Below are 12,865 nucleotides of genomic sequence, written 5' to 3' on the forward strand. Positions count from 1 at the left end.
TCAACAGCAAAATAAAAGCCCTCGCAAATTCGTGCAGAATCGCCATGCATGCGGAGCAAGTGATTCTCCTGCTGCCAGACTTGCCTTCCCAGCACATCCCTTGCCGTGTCCTAACAAAAGCAGAGCATTCACATTCGAACTGAAATTACCCTGCGACAATCGCTTTGCTGCTGGCACTTGTGCTCCAACAGCATCAGCAGCTCCAAGCACCCGCTCTATTGCGGTCGCTTTCATCGCCACAACACTCCCCTTCCAACGAAGCGCTTTCAGCAACCGCTGCAGCTGCACCCCGCCGGTTCCAATGACAGAATCTCCCTGATCCAACATTGCAGGCACAGCCCTCAATTTCGAACTCTTTTGCGGCAGGTCTAATGGCATCATCCACTTGCGCCTTGGCAGTGATCCCATCGTCCAGATGCATCGCCCTTATGCCTCTCAAATTCGCATGCCCCAAGGGCTCATCCCCCCGAGGTTAAATCGATCCAGAACAACTCTTTCAATCATTTCCTTTGCGCGCTGCTTGTTCACCAATCACAAAAACGAATCAATTCTTAGAGGGAAATTTTTTCAATAATGATTTTACAGCAGTAATCGAACTATACATTGCATCGTCATACACGGCTATCTCATTGCCGAGTGCACAAATTAATTCTTCACAAGAACGCAAAGGTAAACCTGATTCGAGGATGGCCCGCTTTGCTTTGCACCCATGTTAGAGAAAAAGTGGAGCAATATATCTCCAAAGCCAATCCCCTTGCCGGCGATACAAATAGCATCAGTGACGCCATGACAGAGGAAAGAAGACAAAGACAGCACATTCAATGAGACAGAAGAATTTCAAGCATAAAAGCTTCTTCTCAAGCCCAAAAGTGAAAATGTTCTCATAGAATTCATTCATTGCACGAGTAATGCAGTTGTAAAATGTAATGATCTCCTTGTTGCGACAAATCAGCATCCGGATCTGCGTTCTCACACAAAAACTATCAAATTAACCGCTCAAACAAATTGAAACTCATGCCACAAAAACAGGGCGTCTTCCCCGCATGTAATGATTTATGCTCTTGCAAAAGGAACCTGTTTGCTAGCAGTTCATATTTTCGTTCAGAGACAGCTCGTTTCGGACAAAACTTGCCCATCTGAACTTCTTAAAAGTTTTCCTTTTACACACTACTTCCGCACACTTGCCTCACACAATACAATTTTGTTCATTCAATTCTATCGCAATTCAATGCTGCTGTCTGGTCTGAAGCATCAGCCAGCTGATTTAAATCATTCCGCGCAATGCCCGATTCGTTTCAAGGTTCAGCGCATCAGCTTTCACGAAAAAATATTGATTCAAATTATGCATTTCCAGATAAACAGAGAAAATCATATTATGCGCGTAAAACGACTCAAAACTCGCATAAAAATTCAATTAAGTATTTTGTATTTGATTATGGTTATAAATGCATCATTATCGAGCAAAGCTCTGGAGCTATTCGTCGCAAGATTTGTTAATAATTATCTGCAACAAATGAAAAGCAAATATTGTTTTCAGAATCAATGGAACATTCGTTATGAAGAAAAATGGATTATGATCATCAAAATACTTTTGTATTGTATTTCCGGTGGCTGTTCGGAATGGGGTCTATTTCGTTGGTTATGTCGAAACAACTCATTTTAAAGCTAAATGAAACATTAACATATGTGCTTGTGAGTTATTTTTCATGCTTTGTTGCACATGAATGGAAACTATTTTTCTGCAGAATGAATGATGCGTCAGCGCAAAGCACTGCACCTGTACAGCAATAGACGAAAGACAATGATATCCTGTAATTGTTGCTAAGATCGCATTAAAATGGGCCCAGAAGAAAAATTTGAGGATGGAAAGTCTTTATGAATGGTAATTATTCAGAATATTGGAGAATACGAAATAAAAGAGAGGAACGAAAAATATCCATTTGAACATACGAAAATGATACATTTTATGTTGAAGGTTATTTTTGTACGATGATCCAGATGAATATTCTTCGTTTTGGGATCATATATTTTCAAGCTGGATTGAGCAAAGAGAAAAAGAAAAAGAAAAAGAAAAAAAAGAGAAATGTGGAAAAGAAGAAATTCAAGAGTTGTGCGAGATAAATGAAATGCTAAAACAGTCAAGCCAATCTGAAACGAATATTGAAAAGGGATAAAGGCCAATTGATAACTGCAAAGAAAAATAGAGGGAGCAATGATAACAAAAGGAGAATAAGTTAGAGAAAATGAAAGAAGGGAACTGCTATTTGCGAAGAGCAAAACAAGTGATTAAAAAGGTGATGAATTTGATTAAGACAATGAGCAAGGCAAGGGAATGTTTTGTGTTTGCCTGTACCAAACAAAGACAGCAAACAGCAGTATCTGCTAAATTGACTGCTTATTTCATTCATTTGTTCTTCGACTTGTTTGCCTCAGCTGTAAATCCAATAAAGCAACAGGGCTTGCAAACGCAGTTGTCTGACAAAAACAAAAGGACCTATTTTTGCAGAGCGAAACAACGGAACAGGAAGCAAGTTTGAAGGGGTAAAATCCGCCTTCGAGGCAACCACGATTTACAAAGCATGGCAGAGTATTCCAACAGAGAAATGATTCATTGCAGCAAATAGACATGAAAATGAAAAAGGGGAGAATTGCAAAAAGAGACGAATGACAGGGCATCATAAGAGAAAGCAAAGAAGAAAATGGAAATGTTGGCTAACTTTGTGATGCAAATGAGAAAGAAAAATGGAAAAGATGAAGAAAACTTCCGAAAAGTGGAAGACTTGAGATTGATTCTAAATGAGCAGAAAGCAACAGAGCAAAATACGATGAAGCGAAATGAATGCAAGCGTGGTGGCAACAAAAAATGAGAAATGAGTAGAAGAGATATTTCAAGCAAACGAAAAACAGCACCAAAGTGATCAAAAACAAACAAAGAAAGAAAAGAAAAGAAAAAAATGCCAGTTTGGATTTGATTGAAAAGAAAAATGCGGCGGTATCAAACAGGTGGTTCATTGCTGCTATCGTCCTTTTCTTGTTCTTCTTCATATCAACTGGGCGTGCTCCAAAGTGTGTCAGATATTTACTACTTGTTGCCGCATGCTGTTCTTTTCATCTTCACAGGTTTTTTTTCGTTTTGTCTCATTGCTTTTCACTTTTCTTTTCCAGAAAACGCTCAATCTTGTGTTGCTCTCTCCCCTTCCCTCTTCTGAAGCATTGATATTTATCAACGCTTTTTGCCTCAAACTACATTGGCATCGAAAGGTGTTTGCACAACTTAAGCTTCGTGTGACAATCACATGCTAATAATAAGTGATGGCAAGGGTTATTCCACTTCCCCCATTCCTTCGTTTTCTGCTTCCTTTTCCTCCTCATTTTTGTCAAACTTCTGCAACATCATCGCAAGGATTCCACCTCACAAATCACATTTCTGTTCTTTGTGATGTCTTTCATCTTCGTCTTCTTCACTCACTTCAATGGATATCAAAAATATTGTTGCTTTCTTCCCATGCAAATCCATCAGATTCAATGATAGACCCTATCTCTCGTGACTACTCAGGAGCACAACACTTATTTTCAATTTGTCATGAGCAGCAGCTGAGTCTGTGCAAGAATGGAAGAGATATTATTTTGAGCAAAGAAATGTCGATCAGCAGGCATGCAACAAAAAAAAATGAGGTTGATTCTGACTTTTCGTATAAATATTAAAGGAAGCACAGATAAAAAGGAAAGAGAAGAACAGGACGGTGGAGATTATTTGGAATGAATGGTTTCATTGACGACCTTCGACGAAGTTAACAATTCTTTGAGTCTTCAACGCGCCATCGAAGATGAAATGAGGAGAAGAATAAAATTTGAAAGAAAAACATATCTGAAGAATAATTCAATGAGATACGAGCACAAATTTGTGAAGGATTAGATGAAGCGGGCAAAACAAAAGAAATGGATATATTTGAAAAATTATCAAAAATGATTGAAAAAACACTTTTTGAGGAAAGGAAAACGATAATATCTGCTTTTCATGAGCTTTATTTGCATCGATGAAGAAGCGAAATCAGATGAAGAAACCTCGAAGAAATATTTTCACCTGGGCTGATTTTAGGCTCTTTGAAAAATAAGTAATGATACATTCTTCAGAAGAATGTGATATGAAAGCGCCTGAATTTTGCAATAATATGGAAAATGTCACAATAAGATGAAACGATTGAGGAAAGCCAAACATTAAAAATGACGAAAATGAAAGGAATAAAAAGAAATCAGAAAAATGCATCTTTTCCTGTGATTTTTGTATTTGGGGCACGGAATGTGAGAGTCTTTGTTGGAGTGAAAGTTGAGACGAGAAGAGAGAGGGAGGCATCGCTGAAGGGAGCAACGCATCCGAGGGCATACTCCACAGTGGCACATGGGCTTTGCTGTGTTTTGCCACAGGCATCAGAATTAGTTCCACCATTTGCAACTATTTTGTTCTGGTCGATGATTGGAAGCCAACTGTTGTACACATCACTATCAGCTTTTCCATTATTCCACACTCTTTTTGATTCTGTTGTTGATCCACATTGCTGGAATGGAGATTGGGTGATGCTGCTTCCACCGAAGAACACGTCGTTTCCTCTGCCATTTTTGGCAGTGTTGCCATCAAAGAAACAGAAAGTAATGAATTTATTTCCGCTCATCCAGGAATAAGTGACATCCAAATAAATACCTGCCCCACCAAGAGTTGAAGTTGAACTTGTCAATTTGTTGTTTATGAATTGGCACTCATTAACAAAAAATTGATTTGGCTTATTTACAGGAGGATCATTGAATGTTAAAGAACCAGCAGCATCACCACCTGAGTTTGAAATGCACTTGCATTTTGTGAACAGGAATTGACCGTTTGACGGAAAACCTCCAATCGCAAAATACCAACCAGTTCCACACCAATCAGTTATTGAACAACTTTCCACTCTGTTTTCTGAGAATGAATAAACAGAAATGGATTGCGGCCCAGCTATACAAATTGCTCCTCCATGAGCAGCTGAACAGCTTGTGAAATTGGATTTTGAGATGTCAATTTTCAGCAGGTTATCGCAACGTATTGCTCCACCATGATTTGTATTTGAACAATTGTTGAACGAACAAGAAGTGATTGTGAGATTTGCATTAGTGCAATTAACTTTAAGAGCTCCGCCGTTATTTGATCCACCATTTGAATTATTCCATTCGCACCACTCAAATTTATGGCTGTTAACATCAAATGAAGTCAATCTTCCAGGTGATTTTCTGTGAGTTTCATTTCCTTCATATACAACAGCAGCATTTGATGATGATCGAGTTTGATGGAGGAAAGATGTGTTGAAGGCAGAAAGAGAAGTGGAGGGGCTGTTGAGGGAAGGGAGAATGGCACCATCGATGGGGTTGTGAGTGTGGAGGAAGATGGTTGAGTGGAATGCGAAAAATATTTGGAGGATTTTGTTTGCAAGAAGAAGAACACACAAAAATGAAAGAAGAAAACCAGAAAAAATGATTTCTCCGAAACTCTCTGTTTTTATTTGTTATCATTTGCCTTCACAATTTTCAACAATTAATCATCTCAATTGATTCACTTTTTCTTCTCCTTCTCCTTCAAACATATCAACAACATATCACACAATTTCTTCTTTGACTTCATCATTCACTTCCCAATTTTTAATTCTTCATCAATTGCTTCAGCTGCAGAGATGATAAGAGAAACGAAGAAGAAACGAAATAATTTTGCAGTTGAAGGAAAAACTTACAAATAAAATTTAGAGGAAGAAGAATGAGAGAAGAGGCGAAAAAGAAAGCAAATGAAGAGTCTATTTTGAAAGAGGATTCAGAAAGAAAATGGAATTGAAGGATTATGCAAATTTTTTGAATGAAAAGACGAAGATGGAAGGAGAGAAGATTCGGGTTGGAAGTTGAATTTGCGAAGAGAAGGAAACAGCAACTAATTCAGAGAAAAGCATTTGGATAGACAGAGGATAAATTTGAGTAAAGAAACAACAACAAGCAATTCAGGGTGATGCAATTCAGAAGAAATTAAAAATATGATTAACGAGAGAAAAGAAGGAATATGAGAAGCAGGAGGAAAAAATAATTGGAAAAGAGAAGATAGTGAAAAAAGCTTTTTGTTGGAAGAATTAGTTAAGAAAAGATGAGAGAGCCAGCCATTGTACTCGGTATTATCAGCTGTTCCTTGATTCCACACTCTTTTTGATGGAGTCGTTGAGCCACATTGCTGGAATGGAGATTGAGTGATGCTGCTGCCATTGAAAAAGACATCATTCCCTCTGCCATTCGTTGCGGAATTGCCATCGAAGAAACAGAAAGTGATGAATTTAACTCCATTCATCCAAGAGTAAGTTCCATCAAAGTATATTCCGGCTCCACCCCAAGAGGATGATGAAGTTAACTTATTATTGATGAACTGACACTCAACGATTGAAAACAGGTTGGGCTTGTTATTCGGAGGCCAATGAAACGTGAGAGAGCCAGTTGAATCGTTGCCAGAATTTGCGATGCACTTGCAGTTTGTGAACAAGAATTGAGCATTTGATGGCATATCATTGAGCCAGAAATACCAGCCAGTTCCACACCAATTTGTGATTGAGCAACTTTCCACTTTGTTTTCTGAGAATGTCCAAGCAGAATTTGATTGAGGAGTCCATATCGCTGCTGCTCCTCCATGAAGCGCAGAACAGCTTGTGAAATTAGATTTTGTGAGGCTGATTTTCAACAAGTAATCACAACATAACGCTCCACCACTATATCCACCTGTGGTTGAACAATTGTTGAATGAGCAAGAAGTGATCGATAAATTTGCGTTTGTGCAATTGACTTTCAGAGCACCTCCTTGATCATTTCCGCTATATGAATCATTCCATTCACACCACTCAAAACGATGGCTGTTAACATCAAATGAAGTCAATCTTCCAGGTGATTTTCTGTGAGTTTCATTTCCTTCATATACAACAGCAGCATTTGATGATGATCGAGTTTGGTGAAGAAAAGAGGTGTTGAAGGCAGAGAGAGAAGTGGAGGGGCTGTTGAGGTTGGGGAGGATGGCACCATCGATGGGGTTGTGAGTCGTGTGAATGGAAACGTCAATAGAAAAAGAATCGAGCTATTCATATGCAGCATGTTGTTATGATGATACTTTCTAATGTTCAAATTCAAGTTAACGAAAAGAAGAAACCAAAAATCAACAGCCTTGTTCAAGTTTTCTATGGAATATTATTTTTGAACGAGTGAGCGATGCAGCAGGAGAAGAAGAAAAAGATTTTCATTAGAGTATGAATTGCTTTGTTGAAAGAATGAGTGTTATTTGAAATTGGAATAACGCGTTGACTGAGATTATGATATTTGTTGTGAGCATTTTCATTCTGTTTGTATTCTGAACGATTGTGCTTTCTGTGAAAAAGGCATAAAAAGATTGATAAAAAATATCTGTTCTTATTTTTTAATTCTTTTCAAAAGTCAGTTGCACAAAAAAATAATTTGAAATGGGAATTTTTGTGCACAAAATGATGAGTTTGCGGTTTGCTATTATCAAAATTTGAAAGAGTTGTAAATTGCTAATTTTCACGAAACGGAGTTATTTGTTTGTTCAGATTTTTTTTTGAAAATATTTAAAATAAAAAATTTTTCCTGGGAATGTAGATAATTGTGGATATCTTTGTAACAGTTCAAGCCTCACAACAACTATTGATATTTATTTGAATTACTGTTTTGATGTGGTTATTTTTTTTTTTTTTAATAAATAAAATAAATTATTGGCAAACCCATACCGCCATTGGTCATTGTGATTTCACTTCTTCTACAATATCCATATTAAAAGCAAAAAACATTTCTTTTCATTGAAAATATTTTCCAACAACAAAAAACACCATAACAAACTGAAATATTGATTGTTTATGAATTCAATTTTTGAATACTCTTTTTTCGTTAAACTATTTTTTTTTAACTCATTTTTGAAATTCTATTTTGTCTGTCAAACATTTCGGTTTGAAAATTTGTAAGATGTCACGTATTGAGTCCCAATTTTAAGCTGTAAAATAATATGAATAATTCACCATACACCAAAAAATTATTCAAGACCGAAAAACTTTAATTCAACATCGAAAATTATTATTCAACATCGATAAAGTTTAATTCAATATCTTAAATTTATTAAAATCAAAAATTTATACTCATATCAGTTTCTTTTTTTTTTTTTTAATAGGGTCAACTTTTTTATGGGACTTTTTCCTTTATTGGCACTTTTTTTGTTTTTGCATGCCAGTCATTCAATAAAGCTTGATGAACCACAACACTCGGGCGAGGGTGTTTATAAAACAAATACATTAAATTACCGGTTTGTTTTTTAAATATTGTTTATTTTTCGTAGAGATACAGCAATTTTTTATTGATTTTGAAGTGACTTTTTTCAGCCGAGGAAGCATTTCACAAAAATAAGAAATCCATTTTTAAAAACTACTAGCATTATCCTTTTTATATTCAAAATCTTAAGTTTAACAACTTGTTTTTTCTTCAGTTTTTCACATTTTACTTTTTTTATCAACATGCGAACACAATTTTGAAAATTTCTTTGGTATTAAAATGAAGTGTTAAAAATAAAAATATGATATGAAAAATACACACTCTTATTAAGAAGTGTGAAAAAGGTTCAACATTAAAATTTTCTATTTGCATCAAACAGGTGAATGGTAACAACATTGAATGATCTGAGATCACACTTATTCTATTTTGATGTGTTGAAAGCAATTAGAAAATTTTAATGTTGAACATTTTTCACACTTCTTAATAAGAGTGTGTATTTTTCATATCATATTTTTATTTTTAACACTTCATTTTAATACCAAAGAAATTTTCAAAATTGTGTTCGCATGTTGATAAAAAAAGTAAAATGTGAAAAACTGAAGAAAAAACAAGTTGTTAAACTTAAGATTTTGAATATAAAAAGGATAATGCTAGTAGTTTTTAAAAATGGATTTCTTATTTTTGTGAAATGCTTCCTCGGCTGAAAAAAGTCACTTCAAAATCAATAAAAAATTGCTGTATCTCTACGAAAAATAAACAATATTTAAAAAACAAACCGGTAATTTAATGTATTTGTTTTATAAACACCCTCGCCCGAGTGTTGTGGTTCATCAAGCTTTATTGAATGACTGGCATGCAAAAACAAAAAAAGTGCCAATAAAGGAAAAAGTCCCATAAAAAAGTTGACCCTATTAAAAAAAAAAAAAAAGAAACTGATATGAGTATAAATTTTTGATTTTAATAAATTTAAGATATTGAATTAAACTTTATCGATGTTGAATAATAATTTTCGATGTTGAATTAAAGTTTTTCGGTCTTGAATAATTTTTTGGTGTATGGTGAATTATTCATATTATTTTACAGCTTAAAATTGGGACTCAATACGTGACATCTTACAAATTTTCAAACCGAAATGTTTGACAGACAAAATAGAATTTCAAAAATGAGTTAAAAAAAAATAGTTTAACGAAAAAAGAGTATTCAAAAATTGAATTCATAAACAATCAATATTTCAGTTTGTTATGGTGTTTTTTGTTGTTGGAAAATATTTTTCAATGAAAAGAAATGTTTTTTGCTTTTAATATGGATATTGTAGAAGAAGTGAAATCACAATGACCAATGGCGGTATGGGTTTGCCAATAATTTATTTTATTTATTAAAAAAAAAAAAAATAACCACATCAAAACAGTAATTCAAATAAATATCAATAGTTGTTGTGAGGCTTGAACTGTTACAAAGATATCCACAATTATCTACATTCCCAGGAAAAAATTTTTTATTTTAAATATTTTCAAAAAAAAATCTGAACAAACAAATAACTCCGTTTCGTGAAAATTAGCAATTTACAACTCTTTCAAATTTTGATAATAGCAAACCGCAAACTCATCATTTTGTGCACAAAAATTCCCATTTCAAATTATTTTTTTGTGCAACTGACTTTTGAAAAGAATTAAAAAATAAGAACAGATATTTTTTATCAATCTTTTTATGCCTTTTTCACAGAAAGCACAATCGTTCAGAATACAAACAGAATGAAAATGCTCACAACAAATATCATAATCTCAGTCAACGCGTTATTCCAATTTCAAATAACACTCATTCTTTCAACAAAGCAATTCATACTCTAATGAAAATCTTTTTCTTCTTCTCCTGCTGCATCGCTCACTCGTTCAAAAATAATATTCCATAGAAAACTTGAACAAGGCTGTTGATTTTTGGTTTCTTCTTTTCGTTAACTTGAATTTGAACATTAGAAAGTATCATCATAACAACATGCTGCATATGAATAGCTCGATTCTTTTTCTATTGACGTTTCCATTCACACGACTCACAACCCCATCGATGGTGCCATCCTCCCCAACCTCAACAGCCCCTCCACTTCTCTCTCTGCCTTCAACACCTCTTTTCTTCACCAAACTCGATCATCATCAAATGCTGCTGTTGTATATGAAGGAAATGAAACTCACAGAAAATCACCTGGAAGATTGACTTCATTTGATGTTAACAGCCATCGTTTTGAGTGGTGTGAATGGAATGATTCATATAGCGGAAATGATCAAGGAGGTGCTCTGAAAGTCAATTGCACAAACGCAAATTTATCGATCACTTCTTGCTCATTCAACAATTGTTCAACCACAGGTGGATATAGTGGTGGAGCGTTATGTTGTGATTACTTGTTGAAAATCAGCCTCACAAAATCTAATTTCACAAGCTGTTCTGCGCTTCATGGAGGAGCAGCAGCGATATGGACTCCTCAATCAAATTCTGCTTGGACATTCTCAGAAAACAAAGTGGAAAGTTGCTCAATCACAAATTGGTGTGGAACTGGCTGGTATTTCTGGCTCAATGATATGCCATCAAATGCTCAATTCTTGTTCACAAACTGCAAGTGCATCGCAAATTCTGGCAACGATTCAACTGGCTCTCTCACGTTTCATTGGCCTCCGAATAACAAGCCCAACCTGTTTTCAATCGTTGAGTGTCAGTTCATCAATAATAAGTTAACTTCATCATCCTCTTGGGGTGGAGCCGGAATATACTTTGATGGAACTTACTCTTGGATGAATGGAGTTAAATTCATCACTTTCTGTTTCTTCGATGGCAATTCCGCAACGAATGGCAGAGGGAATGATGTCTTTTTCAATGGCAGCAGCATCACTCAATCTCCATTCCAGCAATGTGGCTCAACGACTCCATCAAAAAGAGTGTGGAATCAAGGAACAGCTGATAATACCGAGTACAATGGCTGGCTCTCTCATCTTTTCTTAACTAATTCTTCCAACAAAAAGCTTTTTTCACTATCTTCTCTTTTCCAATTATTTTTTCCTCCTGCTTCTCATATTCCTTCTTTTCTCTCGTTAATCATATTTTTAATTTCTTCTGAATTGCATCACCCTGAATTGCTTGTTGTTGTTTCTTTACTCAAATTTATCCTCTGTCTATCCAAATGCTTTTCTCTGAATTAGTTGCTGTTTCCTTCTCTTCGCAAATTCAACTTCCAACCCGAATCTTCTCTCCTTCCATCTTCGTCTTTTCATTCAAAAAATTTGCATAATCCTTCAATTCCATTTTCTTTCTGAATCCTCTTTCAAAATAGACTCTTCATTTGCTTTCTTTTTCGCCTCTTCTCTCATTCTTCTTCCTCTAAATTTTATTTGTAAGTTTTTCCTTCAACTGCAAAATTATTTCGTTTCTTCTTCGTTTCTCTTATCATCTCTGCAGCTGAAGCAATTGATGAAGAATTAAAAATTGGGAAGTGAATGATGAAGTCAAAGAAGAAATTGTGTGATATGTTGTTGATATGTTTGAAGGAGAAGGAGAAGAAAAAGTGAATCAATTGAGATGATTAATTGTTGAAAATTGTGAAGGCAAATGATAACAAATAAAAACAGAGAGTTTCGGAGAAATCATTTTTTCTGGTTTTCTTCTTTCATTTTTGTGTGTTCTTCTTCTTGCAAACAAAATCCTCCAAATATTTTTCGCATTCCACTCAACCATCTTCCTCCACACTCACAACCCCATCGATGGTGCCATTCTCCCTTCCCTCAACAGCCCCTCCACTTCTCTTTCTGCCTTCAACACATCTTTCCTCCATCAAACTCGATCATCATCAAATGCTGCTGTTGTATATGAAGGAAATGAAACTCACAGAAAATCACCTGGAAGATTGACTTCATTTGATGTTAACAGCCATAAATTTGAGTGGTGCGAATGGAATAATTCAAATGGTGGATCAAATAACGGCGGAGCTCTTAAAGTTAATTGCACTAATGCAAATCTCACAATCACTTCTTGTTCGTTCAACAATTGTTCAAATACAAATCATGGTGGAGCAATACGTTGCGATAACCTGCTGAAAATTGACATCTCAAAATCCAATTTCACAAGCTGTTCAGCTGCTCATGGAGGAGCAATTTGTATAGCTGGGCCGCAATCCATTTCTGTTTATTCATTCTCAGAAAACAGAGTGGAAAGTTGTTCAATAACTGATTGGTGTGGAACTGGTTGGTATTTTGCGATTGGAGGTTTTCCGTCAAACGGTCAATTCCTGTTCACAAAATGCAAGTGCATTTCAAACTCAGGTGGTGATGCTGCTGGTTCTTTAACATTCAATGATCCTCCTGTAAATAAGCCAAATCAATTTTTTGTTAATGAGTGCCAATTCATAAACAACAAATTGACAAGTTCAACTTCAACTCTTGGTGGGGCAGGTATTTATTTGGATGTCACTTATTCCTGGATGAGCGGAAATAAATTCATTACTTTCTGTTTCTTTGATGGCAACACTGCCAAAAATGGCAGAGGAAACGACGTGTTCTTCGGTGGAAGC

General features: G+C 35.5%; 1 protein-coding gene across 1 annotated transcript; it reads right to left on the reverse strand.

The window, feature by feature from the left end:
- MONOS_16979 (uncharacterized protein) lies at nucleotides 1-408 on the reverse strand (the record flags this gene model as incomplete). The annotated part of the gene is made up of 1 exon (XM_067869858.1): nucleotides 1-408. One exon carries the CDS (start codon nucleotides 406-408, stop codon nucleotides 1-3), a length of 408 nt encoding a protein of 135 aa, XP_067735361.1.
- Nucleotides 409-12,865: the final 12,457 nt, after the last annotated feature.

The sequence above is a fragment of the Monocercomonoides exilis genome (genome assembly GCF_001643675.1).
Source record: "Monocercomonoides exilis strain PA203 chromosome Unknown scaffold3-2548433, whole genome shotgun sequence".
Classification (NCBI taxonomy): Eukaryota; Preaxostyla; order Oxymonadida; family Polymastigidae; genus Monocercomonoides; species Monocercomonoides exilis.